Genomic DNA, 17,666 nt, shown 5'->3' with positions numbered 1-17,666 from the left:
GCATTTCAATGAAATACATCACGCGGGTCCAATATTTCAACTAGTATAAATATTGTACACTTGGCACATTGCCTGTACCATTATTTGCAATAATGGTACGCCAACATCAAAGCATGACGTCACATCTGTATTTTAAATGCAATTAAAGTGCTGATATTCGCATTGTCTACTGGTGGAATGAGAACATTATTTTTTCTAGTAGTCATTGTTTTAGCTGTACACATAGATTGCTATACAGCTGGTTACATTTATACATACACACAATGGTGACTATTGTCCAAACTAATATTTGTTGTCGAAGGCGGCTGGAGTGATTAAGACTAATTATCGTTATAAATTTTATTACGTTATTTAATCAAGGTTACAAATTTTTATACCATTATTTATTAAACCTACTTTGTCTCATGCTTTTTAAAAATGTTAATAAATACTTTTAAAAAATCATACAATAAAATACATTTAAAGAATCGGTCATTTTTATAATCTAAATGACAGTAATTAACACAATGAGTCAAATATATAACTTATTTTAGTGGTCAAAGATGTAAAGTGTGACAATATATGAAATTAATTATTCCTTCTCTGTAACCATTAGTATCTATTTAAATAATGTGTTTAATTTTAATCAATATAAAGTCTAAAAAAGTATGTCACTTCTCCTGTGCAATGGTGGGGTAGGTGTGGGGAAGGGATGGTACATGTATAACCATAAAGGTATTGGATTATGGATTAATATTTTCTAGTTTCGAACTTTGCTGGCCTGACATTGAAAACGTTCCCTAGTTGTATGGACAAGAACCCTTGACAGTGGAATTCAATGAAGTGTATTACAGCTTTGCTTGCACAATTCTCCTTCTTAGCATTGTATATTACCAGATGTTGGTCCCAAAATTACTGGTCAATCCTCATGCCACAGGGGGTGGGGGGGTTGGATGGCCGAATGGTTAGCATGTGCACGCTGTATCATAAAGTTTGTCATTGAGTCAACCGGCGTGGTTTAGATTCCCCAGTTGTACGTGACAAGAAGTAGGGTCACCTGTCCAACCTCGTGGGTTTTCTCCAGGTCCTCCAGTTTCCTCCCACTGCTAAAGACCCCAACGGGCAAGAGAATTATTGAAATTAAACCATATGTTTGTCCTGAAATGACCTAGTTTGTGTCGATTGGAGGTTAAACCCTATTTTTCTCTCTCATGCCAAATACATATCTATAGATGGCAGTTATTCTGGAGGTTTAGATCACGAAATTCATATACATGTAGAAGAAGTGACATATTTTTTTGTTTGTTTATATTTATGACTACTCTATATTCTATATCTATATATGTAATGCTAACACTTATATATTCAACTTGTAACCCCTAATCATAGAACACCAAGGCAGCCCAAAGACCTGGAGCTGTTTCTGTTAATACCAGTACATCAGCACTCCAGGTGAGTTGTACATGTACTTACCTCCCTTTATCGATTATCTCCCCTTGCTGTAAAGTTGTTGGGGTTTTTTTTGTGATAAATTTAGATATTTAAGAAAAAAATATTTTTCCAAATTAAAACTTTTGAGGATTTTTAGAAAATAAATTTGAGGAAATTATGTTTAGTAGATTTATAAAATAGTTTTATTGTAAATTTAAGACGGAAGGGGATACATTTACCTATTGCCTATAATAATGATCCTTGTTGATTAGCAGCACAATTAAATTAAGCTAATGAAGATGTTCTCCCTTTTCCTTGTGTTGGTTATGGGTTTTTCAGTCCTGTGGTTTGTGGGTCTAATCCTTGTTCTTAATCTTTTTGTTTAATATTCTCACATTTATAACTGGACATGGTAGCTGGATAAATTACCCAATGCGACCATTAGTAATATTTAAGGCTTTTTACAGTAAAGCTTACTTTTAAAATATAGGTTGTATCACTTCTAATTGTGTTGGAAGTTCTGTTTCATGAATTGTGTAGTAGTAGATATCAGTTCTAAAAAATACTTAATTTTAGGCACAAGACTGTAAGTAAGCACATACGTGACATCCCATATAAAAGAATTCTTGAGAAAGTATTGGCTAAATTTTTATTTTTCAAAAAATTATTATTACTTTTTTTGCCTAAGATACATGAAGATGGGGATGAGAAATCAATGGAAACCAGTGTAAACTTTAAATGGTGATAACTAAAGTTCAAATTAATGAATTTGAATAGTTTTTTGACTATGTACTTTTGATTTGATTCTTTTTCAAAGAATGGATTTTGGCTGGTCATTCAAACATAATTTTTTGCAATGGATACTTTCACTGATTGTTTGTCCTTATTGATAATTTTAGAAAGCTCTGAAGGAAAAAGAAGATCACATTGAACAGTTGTTACGAGAACGTGATCTGGAACGAGCTGAGGTTGCAAGAGCTGCTGCACAAGTTGATGATGTAATTAAATTTTGGTGATATAAAATTGTTTTTAGATTAAAATGGGTCTCTGTGAGCACTGGCCAATCTAATAGAATGTCTGGAGTTCTCATCCCTGTATAGGTCGAGAAGAGCATTCAGGATTTTTCAAGCCTGGTTCTCCTTTGTCAGGGGTGGTGCTTCGGGTACTGACAAGGAAACTGTACCCAGTCATTCCTTTGTGATGAACAAGCGAGGTCCAATTGCACTGTAAAGTTGATATCGTTGACTAAGCTATAAATAACTTTTATAAATGAATATACGACACTAGCAGATCAAAGACGTCATTTTATATACATAATGTTTATTAGTTATTTAAAATTGTTAGTAATCAGGCAGTAGTCATGAAAAAGGTGTTAAGTCACTTAGATGTTAAAACCTTGACTATTGAATGATTACCTCCAGTATTGTATAGGTTTGTGTATTCGATAGTGATGGCTGTTATAAAGACTCACGCTCTTACACCAGTTGTGACATCTTTTACAGCTAATCACAAACCTTCCAATTAACGACTACTGTATAATTTCTAACCACTTTCTATACATGGCCGAAAGGTTAGTGTGTGCATGGTGTATCATAATGTCTGTCATTGAGTCAACTGGCGTGGTTTTAATTGTCCAGTTGTATGTGACAAGGAGTAGGATCGCCTGTCCAACCTCGTGGGTTTTCTCCGGGTCCTCCGGTTTTCTCCCGCTGCTAAAGGAGCCTACGCACAAGCGAATTATTGAGATAAAATTGAACCATGTGTTAATTCCAAGATGACCTAGTCTGTGTTAAGTGGATGTTAAACCTCAATTCTCTCCTTGTTTTATTATGTAGGCGGAGATACAGCTAACATCATTACGTACCGGTCAAGATAGATATAAAGATGAAATGGAAGAACAGATATTAAAATTAAGAGCTGTAGTACAAGCCTTAGAAAAAGACAATAATAGTTTAAAGGGACAATTAGAGGATGAAAAAAGGTAAGAAGTATTAAAGATATCTGCACATTTTTTTAAAATATGTATTTCCAAAACCAAGTCTCTAACTCAATATCATTCACAGTCTTCGACATTGCAAACAGCACTTATTGGTCAATTTAAATCAAGATTGATGTTGTTATCTTACCGTCGAGGCCAACCAAAACTGCCAGACAAAATGGCCGCCCCTCGCATGCAAATATTGTAAAAGTATGTAATAACAAGGTTGTGGACACTCTAGAGGTCCCAATTTTTATTCAGTTTTGATGAAACTTGAAAGGTATGTTTATCAAAGATCTTAGTTCCTTTTGATATTATGGCCCCTGGATTATGGCCACTGATAGTACGAAAAATCCCTTTTTTTGTTTTAGCTTGTTCCCAATCAATCTCTTGCAAAATGAGGCCGTATCTTGCATGGCAATCGCTGGTTAATCAATGTTAGCAGTGATCAAAATGATATAATAGAAATTCTATGTTGTTTTATTTCAGAAAATGTGAAGATTTACAATTTCAGATAGAAGAAGAGGTAATAGATAAAGATGATTTAGAGGTAAGGAACAGATTTTTTAGAATAATTCAAATTCACATGTAGAATATCATTATTAATACAATTCTCAGTTTTGCTATTCTTTTTAAAACCAAACTGAAAATATTAACAATAGTACCTTTGTAACCTAGCATAATTTGTAGTATGGGTTGCAGGTGTTATTCTTATTTTTAAAAAAAAAGGTGTGGTTTCCTCTTGTCAGTTTTACAGGATAGCTTCTAGTCGTTTGGATGGAACAAAAAACAGGGGTTCATGTACAACTTGGCGTGCACATAAAAGAAATTTAAATCATAATGTGTCATAGCCTTGTGGTGTAAAACTTAGCCTGATAATGGGCTCTCACAACACAGTGAATCAGATTATATTAATTCAGTAGCATATAATATATATATTGAGTGTTGTATTTTGTTTTAGAGTCGTACTGAAGAAGAGTCGGCAAGAGTTGAACATTTAGAAAAAAGTTTTAGGAAAGAAAAAGACAAAGCTGACCAATATCAACAAGAACTTGATAAACTAAAGGTACAGTACTTCATTCATTATTTAACAAATGGTCCTTAAAAGATCAATGTGTCATTTTCATTTTCGGTAAGATATCAAATTTTCACAGCTTAATCCACACTAATGTTCACTCAGGTTGATTATTTAACATTTAATTAAGAAAACAAAATCAAAATACCAATGTTAGATAATTTCTCGGCTTGGATTCAATTGGATTTAAATTCTCGAATACCAATAAAAGATTGTGGCATCTTGTTACGCTTGAACAACATAGATCGAAGAAATTTCAATTTATCATAAATTTTTAAATACTGAATCAACTGATATTCCTATTAGAAATTAGACTTGTATTGAAATAACATATCTTAAAAATTAATTTATTTTTAAATTTTAGGCTGCACTTGAAGAAAAATCATCAAAACTGAAAGAAGCAGATTCAACACAACTGACCTATCTTGACCAATTAGAAGAAGTAACGCATAAATTATCGTTGGCAGAAAAGAAAATAACATCTTATGAAGCTAGTAAAATTGACGATGGGGCAAAGGTGTGTATCACTACTTAACAAGACATGAAATTTAAAATGGGTTCAATTTAATATCCTTCTTTTCTGCCTCATTAACTGGCCACACCGCTTGCTGTGAGGAACATTTTGCCCAGTCAAAGGCACTATGGATTACTTTTAATTCGATTTTAACTTTCAAGGGATCTTCAACATATGGCTAATGGTATACACAGGACCTAACCCTTATGCTCCATTTGAAAAATTAAAAGCTTTTTGCTTTCAAGGCCCTATGTACTGGGCAAGACTGGTGGCAGATTTGGCATTCCACTACACAAAGTGGGTTGGGTGATCAAGTAGTTTGTATATGACAAGATCTTGGGTTGTCTGCCTAACCCGATAGGTTTTTGGGGGGTTCTTCGTTTTCCTCGCCCTGCTTCCGAAATATAATGGAAATCACCTTTTTTTGTGGAGTGGGTGTTAAATTTGCTCTGTCTGTATTGTGATGGTATCTGTGATCTCTTTAAACAGTTTGCTCCAGAATTAACAAGAAAAAAATCTCAGTTTATCCTCTCCCGTTCTTATCTAAAAAAATTTGTATATTTTGTGATTGATATTTTTACAGACTAGTCAAGTTGGCATGGAGTTAGCCGAGAAAACGTCACGAGTTAGTGAACTAGAAGAAATGTTAGCCAATAAAAATCGTGAATTCAAACAGTTACAAGATAAATTGGACGAAGTGGTGAGTGTTAAATATTAAAATAAATGTACTTAGCTCTCTCTCTCTCTTTCTACTAACAAGGGTTTGGATAATATTTCTAAAGTATTTTTGGTGGTATTTTGTATTAACACTTAGTTTAGAATTTTTCTTCTCGTTTATTTAGCTTTTCAATTAGATTCTTAGGCCAAAGCAATTTGATTTTGAGTTCTTGGTAAATAAACAGCCATTTGAGTAAAATTTTAAAAAATTGATCAAAAAGCTTTCCAGAAGAGAACCAGTTATTTTGGGAGTTTTAATTTATTTTATCTCTGGAATAAATTCCTAGCAAAATTGGAATGAATTTCCCAAAAATAAAAATTCAGATTGCTGTGGCCAAAAATAAAAATTCAGATTGCTGTGGCCAAAATCTAAATGTGCAATCCTGCACCACTCAATAGTGTATTGATATTCGTTCGTGTTCAGAAGTTGAGATTTGAAAGCTTAAGATTGTGTTTGTTATGCATTTCCTTAAAGAAGTTTTGACTTGATTCTTTTTAATCTTGAAATGCATTTTCCATTGAGTTAAACACCACCAATGCTTTGTCAATGCTGCACAGAACTAACACATCCTTATTTGGTTCCTTCGCAGTTGATTGGCCTGTACGATCTGGGAACAATATTAACTGAAGACGAACATTAACCCATCATGTATTATGTTAGACATCATCATCGTGTTCCACAAACAACATGTCTACCTCGGCGTTTCATCTTTCATACGAGAACATATACTCCGATTTATCTACAGCTTTATATAACCAATTCTACCTCTAATATAGCATAGTCCACTCTAGTTCTTTAGTTTTGACAGGTAAGGGCTAAACCACACTATAATATAAGGGGAGGACAGGTTGAACACTTTGATAGGAATTAGGAATACTGGGGATGATTAAACTGAAAAAATAATAAGGAAACACATAAAAAATATCTTACACACTAAATTCAAAAGATCTGTATTTGCATTTCGGGAAAATATTAGTGTTGAAAATCGGATCGAGATTTGTGATCCGAATTCTTTTGTTGGCTATCCGAAAACTATTCGGATAATTCGGAGACGTGAAATTCCATAAAAAGTTCATATACCGGTACTCATAATTTCTTACTTGTTTCAATGTTTATGAGTGTCTGTGTATGCCGAGTATGAAATTGTACTTTCGATTTGCAAATTGTTTGAGCCGCGAAGAATTATTAAGACTATCTATGACATCCCAAAAAATCAATGAGGTGAAGGAATTTGAATAGTATAACTTCTCCTGTTATCCGTACCCTCCCACTTATCATTTTGCTCAATCAACACGAATGAAAAAAGTAAAATAAAAACATGTGCCATTTATACCGCCAAGGTCGTTTATCTCATTCTAATAATCTACTACTATTGAACCAATCAGTAAGTCGGAATATACGTGACCTAGGTCGTTATGAATAAATTTCATTGTGGGAAGTCAAAACACGGTCTAAACTCGTATGCCGTAAACTAGCGCAGGGAATGAATGAATATTTTTTTTTATTTAGGCTACTGTTTTCGTTGCACTGCATTAATAATTTTATTTGTTACTATCACTAAATAACTAAATAATACGCATAATGTTGACATTTATGCTCAGAGCTGCGTACGTGATCAATTGCATTGGGGAAAATTTCAAAGTAATCAGATGGAAAAATGGGTAAATATAGAGATAGAGCATACGGGATGTCAGAATATATTGTAACGAATAGTAAACGGATAGTAAAATGATTCGAATAACCCTTATTTTGTATCCGTTAACGGATATCCAAATAGTAGTTTCAACACTAGAAAATATCTGATTTTTCATAGGTTAATTAACACACTCTAAAATGTACTCAGATAATTTAACATTAAATTAAAGGGGCATTATATGTAAGATTTAGATAAAGAACTGGCAGTTCAAAAATAGATAATATCAAATGAATATATTGAAAATTTAATTCAGATTACTTTATTTTGAGCGAAGTTTGCAATTGTTGTAGTTTTGACAATATGTGTGCATTGATTGTAACCACCATACTGGTCATTCGACTATTAGCCTGGCTTCTCCATTTATAAATTAAATCAATAAATGGCTGAGCTATTCTTATCTACTTAAAATTGGGGCCATCCGATGCCTTCAAGAGTTGATTATGGTTTTATCATGTCTAATTAACAATTTATATAACATCTAAGGCCTAAAGAAAGACCTGCAATAGGCAGATTTAGCTCTTGAATAATGCCTGTTTAAGAAAACAAAATATGAAATCAGATTTAAAAGAGGCCCATGAAAATATTTGATCCAACACACTTATTGGTGGCGCTGACTTCTTTTTTAAATGTTGAAATTGTTTCAAATAATCCTATCTGTTTAAATCGTATTTGACATATTTTACGAAAATTCAGAACTAGTCTTGTCTTGCTCATCTTTTCATCAACTTGTCGTATTTGTAAACCAATAAACGGGTTTTACAGATATCGTTAATAATGTTGTATACAGGGCCTTAACAAGCAAATATAAATATTAAAGAGTGAAAATTCTGTATTTCTTTGATAATAAAAATCAATTTTGTGACTTCCCTGTGTGATATCAATGAAATTCAAGCAGTTAAATGAGAATCTGTTTCCGAGATACATCGAATCTTTGCTGTGTAAAAATGTAAATAGTTTACTTTTACTTACACTTTAGATGGTTAGCCATATACATTAGTGCGGATGGCTCCATATATGAAAAAATCTAGATAAATACGATTTTAACGCGTCATTTGTTAAGATAACATGTATCTGAACACCCCCCCCCTCCCTGTATGCATGCTTTGGCTCTCCTGAACAATTTGGGAAAACTTGGATACAACAACCTTTTGACTCTGCAGCAGTTTTAGAACAATACAGATTCTTTTACCTCTTTAAAAAAAAAAACCATCCATATATATGTTCATCCTTTTATAGGTGTAGGATTTGATGGGAAAAGTAAAATAGAAATCTGTAGTAACACCCCATCCCCCTCACAACCTCCTTACAAAGTGTTGAAACTTTCCTAACCTTTCTGTTTTTTATCCAGCTATCTTTATTCAATATATATTTAATCCAATCTTCACACTGTAACCCGGGTATTATTTAATCTTGTGGATCTAGTACTAATTTCTTTCACATTTGTTTAATATCAAATCTTTGTTTAAAAATTCTTAAAAATCGTTTAAAATCACCAAAAATCATCTAATTTGTACTTGTGTCTAGTTTAAAGCTGACTGATTAGTTTGGATAATGTGTGTCCAATTTACAAGTATTTAATTTCCTAGTCATTATACATCAATAATCAATTGGTTTTGTTTATTTTTAGACAGTGATAGAGAAATTAAACACTTGTAAATTGGACACTCATTATCAAAACTGAATGGTCAGCTTTAAACTGGACACAAGTACAAATTAGATGATTTTTAATGATTTAAAACGATTTTTAAGAATTTTGAAACACAGATTTGATATTGAATGAATGTTAAAGAAATTAATGCTAAATTCACAAGATTAAATGAAATTTGGGTTACAGTGTCATAAGCTAAATGATTTACAATAATCCATCTAATAGCTAGTGTGATCATTTATCTGCTTATTGGTATTTGCATATTACAGACAATTGTATAACTTAATGACTAAAATTGTGATTTAATTGACTTTGTTGAGAAAATAAAATGAAAGTAGACAAAAGATAATGTGTGGTTTAACCCTACTTGGACAGTTATTTGAACATTTTAAGATTTCACTTGCAACTTTTACACACAATTTTTTTTTCTCGATTTGGGAAATGATTCATTAGTTATTTGCATTTTGATATTTCAGCTTGATGAATTAAAGACCAGTAACTCTAAAAATACGAAGATGCAAGAAGCAATCGACGGTGGGTACATGTGATTTTCGAGTTTAAGTTAAATAATAGGCACAGATAGAATGCCTGTGATCATACTGGCATTAACTCTCAAAACGGATGACCATTTCCTCAGGATATCCGAGCATGATTGCCCTTGTCAGTTGTGCCGAACAGACTGCATGGCAAGGAAAAATATAGTGGTCAGATGATACGGAAATCCAAGGTCCCATGTACACCATAAGTAGCATGTTTTAGCGTGAGCCGAAGTGCTTCTGACAGGGCAAAATTTACCTCATAGCACAATGCATTAAATATTGACATCTTCATTTTGATTGAAAATAAACCCATTTATTTTAATTTGAAGAAAGAATATTTTAATTTTTATACGCCCACATTTAAATGTGGTCATATATTGTCGTCGCCCCCGTCCGTCCGTCGGTCCGGTGTCCACAATTGCTTGTGGACGCTCTAGAGGCTAAAGTTAATATCCGATTGACTTTAAATTTATACACAGTGTTTAAGGTCATGAGATGAAGAAGCCTATTGATTTTCAGCGATTTCCGATAATTACTGCCAGAGTTATGGCCCTTGATCACTTTAAAAAATCTTGTGGACGCTCTAGAGGCCAAAGTTAATATCCGATTGATCTTAAATTTATACACAGTGTTTAAGGTCATGAGACGAAGAAGCCTATTGATTTTTAGCAATTTCCGATAATTACTGCCAGAGTTATGGCCCTTGATCACTTTTGAAAATCTTGTGAACGCTCTAGAGGCCAAAGTTAAGATCTGAATGACTTTAAATTCATACACAGTGTTTAAGGTCATGAGACGAAGAAGCCTATTGATTTTCAGCGATTTCTGATAATTACTGCCAGAAAATCTTGTGAACTTTCTAGAGGCCAAAGTTAATATCCGATTTACTTTAAATTTATACACAGTGTTTAAGGTCATGAGACAAAGAAGCCTATTGATTTTCAGCAATTTACGATAATTAATGCCAGAGTTATGGCCCTTGATCACTTCAAAAAATATTGTGGACGCTCTAGAGGCCAAAGTTAATATCCAATTGACCTTAAATTTATACACAATGTTTAGGATCATGAGACGAAGAATCCTATTGATTTTCAACGATTTCCGATAATTGCTGCCAAAGTTATGGCCCTTGATCACTTTGCAAAATCTTGTGACGCTCTAAAGACTAAAGTTATCATCCGATTGACTTCAGCTTGATACACAGAGTTTAAGATCTTGAGAGGAACAAGTATATTGATTTTCAATGAATTTTTATGACTTGGAACAGCTAAATCCATGATATTAAAAGTTTTGTATACAAAATGTTAGCATGGGGCAGAACTTTATAAAAATCAAACAAATTCTAATGGTTTTCTGAGTTGTTGCTCTTAATCAGATTTTAGTGTATTATAAATGTTTCATTACCGAAAAAAGTAAAAATATGCGAAAACTCTTGTTGACTGCCCGGACGATTTAGCTGCTGTGGGCGTATGTTTCGTTGCCTGGCAACCTATCTTTATATTATGGATCTCAACTCCACCAATGATTAACAAAACAAAAGCACGACATTCCGACAAGTATCCTCTTATCATTATCAAGCACAATAACGATAAGAGGATACTTGTCGAAACGTCGTGCTTTTAGAACAAAACCTAGTGATTGTTTCCCATAAAAACTGTGTTCTGTTAATGTGTTTCCCGATCTCTAAATGCCACTTAAAGATTATTACCCACCAATGATGTGGTGATATAGAAATTTTGTTATACATAATTGTTGAAAATCCAACAAACAGTTTTTACCCTCCCAGATAAAACTTAGCAAGACTATCTCATATTTATCTTGTAGAAATGAAAGCAAAGATGGAAAGTCAAGGATCAAATCATAATCAATTAAGTGAAGAGTTAAAAGCGATGAGATCAAATCACTCAGGTAATACCACAATGTCATATATTTTCTTTGGAGGGGCCATTGCCTGCTGCAACGTCAAGGAATCTATGCCTGAATTGTTGATCATAAGGCCTGGTACTTATGAAGTCATGGTTTCAACCCCATTAAAGTACAGATCTAAACCGTGGTTTTGATTCCCCGGTTGTGTGTGACAAGGGGTAGGGTTGCCTGTCCGACCTCCGGTTTCCTCCCCCTGCTAAATTTATGAAATAAAATTTAACAACATGTTAGTCCCGATATGACCTAGTTTGTGTTGTGGACGTTAATCTCTCTCGTAGCTGGGTGGGTTAACGTTTAGGTTAGATCATAAGGTCTGTTGTGGAGTGGGGGGGGGATGACCAAATGGTTAGCATGTGCGCGCTGTATCATAAGGTCAGTCATTGAGTCAACTGGCGTGGTTTCAATTCCCTGGTTGTATGTGGCAAGGAGTACGGTCACCTGTCCAATCTCGTGGGTTTTTTTCCAGGTTCTCTGGTTTCCTCCCACTGCTAAAGACCCCTACATGTAAGCGAATTATTGAAATAAAATTGAAACATGTGTTAGTCCTTCAATGACCAGGTTTGTGTCGAGTGGACGTTAAACTTCTCTCTCTCTCTCTCCCTCTCTCTCTCTCTCTCTGTTTTGGAGTCAAGTGGTGTGGTTTCAATTCTCCGCTTGTGCGAGACGAGGAGTAGGGTCATCTGTCCCACAGCTAAAAAGAACCCTATGTGCAGGCGAATTAATGAAATAAAATTGAACCATATGTTAGCCCCAAAATGACCTACATGTAGTTTGTGTGGAGTGGCAGTTAAACCCCATTTCTCTCTCACTCCCTCTCTCAATTTCATTCATTCATGATTTTAGAAGTACAAAGACAGTTGGAGACAAGTAACGCTAAATCAGAAGAATTAGCGGACGAGCGCAAGAAACTGGTAAGTTTTATTAACTTGTGTGGTGTTTCTCTTTAAAAATTAAAACTGGAGTCAATCAAATTTTTTAAGGATTTTGAATATTTTAATATATTTTGTTTTCAGTGATTTTCAATATTCATACATTTTTGTTGTAAAATTGTGATGTTAATGTAGTTTTTATATGAAATTTGGCCACTGAATTTTGTTTCTTCATCTTTTCATCCAAACTAACTGAATTGACAAATCAAAATCTGTATTGAATATTTTGGCAAATAAAATAGAAATAAATAAAAATTTGTAAGTTGAGATTTTTTTCAATTTTCCAGTACAAATCATTATACATGTATTTTGAAAACTAGAATGGAAAAAGTAAATGATGTATTTAATGACATACATGTATATGTATCAGTGGTTAAATTTCTGTAAAATATATCATAAATACATGTACTTTCACTTTAGTTTTCACTTCTTTTCTTATTCTGTTACCTGTGTGGCTTGATATTACATCATATCTATATATAGTTTCATATCAGCTGGCTTTTAGTGGCAATATAACAGTGGTTGGTGAAACAATATTTACAAGCTCATAAAGGCCCCCTGAAAAAAAAGACTTTGTTCTTAAAATCTGAAATTGAACAAGACAACATTTTGGTGTTCCACAAGGGTCTTTACAGGGCCAAATCGGTCTCATAAATACTTGTAACTATTGTTTTATCAACTTTATTTCACCCACTTATCAAATTTGTCATTATCATCATCCATTCTCATTGTTTATCATCATTCTTATTCTTAAAGCAACTCTTTTCATTTTCATATCTTTTTTTAAAAATCAATTTTAAAATTTATGAAAATATCAGTTTTAATATATTTAATATTCAATTATTTGACTTTGTATCGTAAAACAATAAAATAAATTGTAAAATTTGCTATATTGGCCTATTTTATCTGATATATTCAAAAATGAAGTATTCTTGATTAATTAATTTTTTTTTGCAAGTTTTAAAGTAAAGAATAGATGATGATTTAATCTAGGTTTGATAGAACAACTGATATTTCTAAATAAGATGTAATTGGGGTTAAGAAAGTTGTCTAGATTTTTTGGCAAAAATGTAACAAATCGATGTGGCTGATTGAAAATCTGACCGGACTCTAGCTGTAAGGTGGCAGAGCACAAAAGGTTAAAGTGCAAAATGATTTATTTAAAACAATGCAGGGGATTATTGTATAAGATCCAGAAATTAGAACTTGATTTCTTTATTGGCAAGAATGTTGAATGTTAAATTCTTTTTGAACTGTAGTAAGAGTTCACATATTGAAGAGAGACAGAGAGAGAGAGAGAGAGGGGGGGACCAACATATGTTTCAATTTTATTTCTGGACCGTAAGGGTTGACATACTGACTAGAGAAGGTCTTAATTCTATATCAGTTATTCTGTCACTAGAAATATTAAATATACATGTAGATATATTCAGTGTTCCAACTTTAGTTGCCGTTAGTGACTTTTTATAGGTTCTGTTAAAACTGCTACAATTGAATCACTACCTTTAACTAAGGCAATACACAAAAAACACATACTTATGGAAAAACAGCTACTTATTTATAAATAAGTAGCTGTTTTTCCATAAGTATGTGTTTTTTGTGTATTGCTCTACCAAGTTACTAAATGTCTCTTAAAGATTATTTTAACTAAGGCCTTATAACATCATGCCTGTAAATGTTAATGTAATAATAAAATCTGATAATCAGTGCTTTGGCATTTACACATTTAAAAAGGATTGCAAAATCTTAATTGAAATGATTTTTATGCAAAGTTACTTTCACTTTTTTTCATGATTCATTTGTGAATGCAGTTTAAATGACAGAACTTGTAAATGCTTTGTTGTTTATTGAGATAAAATTGTTGTTTAGTGAAGAATTGATTGTAATATAATAACTATGTGAAATTTATTTTTTGATTTTTTGTCATTGTTGTTGGCTTTAAATGTATTCAGTTTAAATATTGATCTATTGATCTTGTGCTATGATAAAATAATAAAAAGAAAGTAGAGATACATTACTTTCCACCAATTAAAATTTTCCAATATGGCAAATCCATTTGCCATTAATTACTCCATACTGCCAAATTACTCGATTTGTTAGGGTCGCTTGAATTGTCAAAAATATAAAAGGGATGTAGTACATGCAAACTAGGAATAAAATCAAATACGAACAATCCAAACCATTAGACAAAATTTGAAGTTCCAAAAAACGGTATCGGCAAAATAGTGTAATCAGCAAATGGACTGTTCTATAAATAGATCTTCATTTACATATTAAGAGTAAACAGCATCTAAACCTAGTAATGTTCAATTACATAATTTAATTAGAATCAAATACTTACACAAACACTAGGTCTATATTTTTAGTTCTGTGAACTGAAATGAAATGAAATGGGGTTTAATGTCCTACTTTTCTGCTCCCACTAGGCTAATAGTTCTGTGAACTCAAATAAATGAGAATGGGAATTGACTGTTCTGGATAATATAAGAATTTACATGAATAAAAACTATTACGAATTTGAATATTCATGGACTATTCAACTTATTTTTAATAATAAACTATTGAAATTGTTCTGCATCTAATGCCAGAAATTATATCCAAAGATGTAAGGTCAGGCTAATAAAAACTTGAAATGACATTGTAAGAACTCGGGGAAACAAACCAAATATAAATGTTGCAATTTTTCATTTAGTATACATCTGAGATATATGACAATATGTAGTAGTCATTATACCCATTTCTATCAGATAAATTAATATTATATTTTTAATTGAATATAAGTCTGGGATATATGTAACTTAGTAGTAGTGGTAGTGTAATAACCATTTCTGTCAAATAATTGCACACTTTGTATCATTTTAACTATTCATTATTAATATTATTTACATGCTCAGCATATCTTAATGGATAAAGCATTGTAACATCTTAATAAATGAATGGACATCGATATTGTTTTCATAGAAAATAAATCATTTACTATAATATAAACATACATCGATATTGTTTTCATGGAAAATAAATCATTTACTATAATATAAACATTACTATCAACATTGTTACATCATAATAAATGAATGGACATCATTTTTCATAAGTAATAAATCATAATTGATATATAAACATTGATGTCAGCATTGTGTCTTTGTTATGTGCGTTAAAATTGTAACCAATCAGACAGCATATTAATTATTTGAACTTTTCGTCTAAAGAATAAACCACCATATTTTCATCAATTAATAGTACATTATAAATCATATTGAATGTTATCAACATTTGTATAAATTAATGTTTCAGTCGTAATTATGGAGTACTATGCAAAATACTATGATTTTCCTAAACATTTCTAAGACATGATTGAAACCTCCTATATTATGTTTAAATTTTATTTATGTCCGTTTTCTTTCACAATGGTTACAAAGTATCACAATATATTGTTGTTGCATTCTGATAGACATAAATTTATGAATTACAACATAGTATCCACATGCATTTTGATAGGCATAAATTTATGAATTACAACATGCATTAAGAGAGAAAAGAGCCCCAGAGAATTAAATATTGTCAACATTGTGTCACTATGTTGTATTGTGTCATCAGTGCTGTGTTTTATTTGCACATACATATGTATTTGATAGTTCTGCGTACATCACCCCGTAATTCTAGCAAATATCAGTGTTTCCTAAATATTATTTTGTTTTTCATTCCATTTTTTTTTTCCATTTTTTTTTCCTATATGCAAAATAAAACAATTTTTTAATTCTGTGACAATTTTCAAATGATATTTATATTTGTTGATTTTCTGAAGCAATATGTATTAATTTATTATTATTCTGAAGAAACATAGCACAAGGCTTTAGATTGAAAGTTTTATTTTTTTTTCTAATTTTTCCCCCTCAAAGGAAAATCAGCTTGCTGATCTGATGAAAAACTCGGGCGACAGTTCCACCCAACTGTCGCTACTTAATGACGAACTCACCGAGAAAAATAGGTCAGTTAATCCCCTTTGAAAACAAAATTAACAAATTACTTGTTGTAGTAGGAAATATTCACTGTCTGCTCTTTAAGTAAACAGAATACCAAAAAATACACTATATATTTTTTTGTAAACACTGATGAGATGTTTGACAAAATTATTTATTTTTAACAATATCTTTCATTCATGTAGACCCTGAACCAGGATTTGGGAATAGACTTAGCCTATGTCAACCCCTCTCCCTGTATTATTCAGCACATTTTCCATTGAAGACTTGGTTTCAGAAAATATTTTCTGTGAAATGAAACAGGGTTATCGATATATACTGAGGACTTACAGTGAATGTTTTCTTAATTTATTGAGTTTGCATGCTGCACCAGCTTGCTCGATATTTGTTATTTTTTTTATAGCCTTCACTCTCTTTGCACTTTTTATAATTATCTTTAATATTTAATCAACACCTAATCATGTTGTTACACTTTTTATTTAATTAATGTGAATTATTAGCAATTTTAATTTTTGTTTTATTTTGATGTTTGATTTATTTAACTATTTAAATATTTTAATTGATATCGACTATTCTGAGTATATAAATGATCTTAATATCAAAATTGCTACATGAGCTTTTGTTTTTTTGAGAATATGTTTATCTAATATTTAATTTAAATGTTCGCTTATATAAAGCTATTTAGGTATTAAATATTCCAAGGGGCTTTGATTTGCAATACTACTTTGTAACAAAAAATATGACATATCCATTAATTTCTTAAATATTTTTTAAATGTTTTATCTTTAAATCTGTTGAGCATGTTTGTTTTTGTTTACGTTCCGTCTTTCTTTTTTATTTTATTATGGTCACATTTATGTTTTGGGTTTTGTTTTGTTTTGTTATTTTTAGTTCATTTCCTTTTTATAGATGATTTAGTTCTTCGGTCTCCATTTAGAATTTGTTTTTGTATTAGAGATGACTGTTTTGTAATAGATTCTGGTTAAAGGTGATGGCCGGTTAAACATACATGTCTTTATATGGCTTAAAGAGGAGGCGCTTAAGCTGGAAGTTGCATGAATCCGACCAGATTACACTTCAATGAAGCTTTATATATAAACAAACAACCTACACCTTGTCCAATCTCTGCAAGCTATTTTATGTTTAGCTATTAACAAGTGCAGGTTTGAAGTTCCAGACAGACCATTTCCAGCAAAATCTTCAGCTTATTTCAACAGTTTTTAGTTTTCCCAGCATCCATATCCCCACTGGTA

The 17,666-nt window shown here is 32.1% G+C and overlaps 1 protein-coding gene across 1 annotated transcript in view; it reads left to right on the top strand.

Annotated features, from left to right (window-relative positions):
* The window catches only part of LOC126825135 (CAP-Gly domain-containing linker protein 1), a 49,432-nt gene that overhangs the window by 26,109 nt on the left and 5,657 nt on the right, over positions 1 to 17,666 (top strand). Inside the window, exons 6-15 of the mRNA XM_056102042.1 lie at positions 1,369 to 1,431; positions 2,310 to 2,408; positions 3,246 to 3,391; positions 3,878 to 3,938; positions 4,350 to 4,454; positions 4,828 to 4,980; positions 5,561 to 5,677; positions 9,516 to 9,573; positions 11,403 to 11,486; positions 12,348 to 12,415. Coding sequence (XP_055958017.1) covers positions 1,369 to 1,431; positions 2,310 to 2,408; positions 3,246 to 3,391; positions 3,878 to 3,938; positions 4,350 to 4,454; positions 4,828 to 4,980; positions 5,561 to 5,677; positions 9,516 to 9,573; positions 11,403 to 11,486; positions 12,348 to 12,415 — 954 coding nt within the window. The remainder of the gene's footprint in view (positions 1 to 1,368; positions 1,432 to 2,309; positions 2,409 to 3,245; positions 3,392 to 3,877; positions 3,939 to 4,349; positions 4,455 to 4,827; positions 4,981 to 5,560; positions 5,678 to 9,515; positions 9,574 to 11,402; positions 11,487 to 12,347; positions 12,416 to 17,666) is intronic.

Source organism: Patella vulgata, chromosome 6 (genome assembly GCF_932274485.2).
Source record: "Patella vulgata chromosome 6, xgPatVulg1.2, whole genome shotgun sequence".
NCBI lineage: Eukaryota > Metazoa > Mollusca > Gastropoda > Patellidae > Patella > Patella vulgata.
This window is presented reverse-complemented; position numbering and strand designations above follow the sequence as displayed.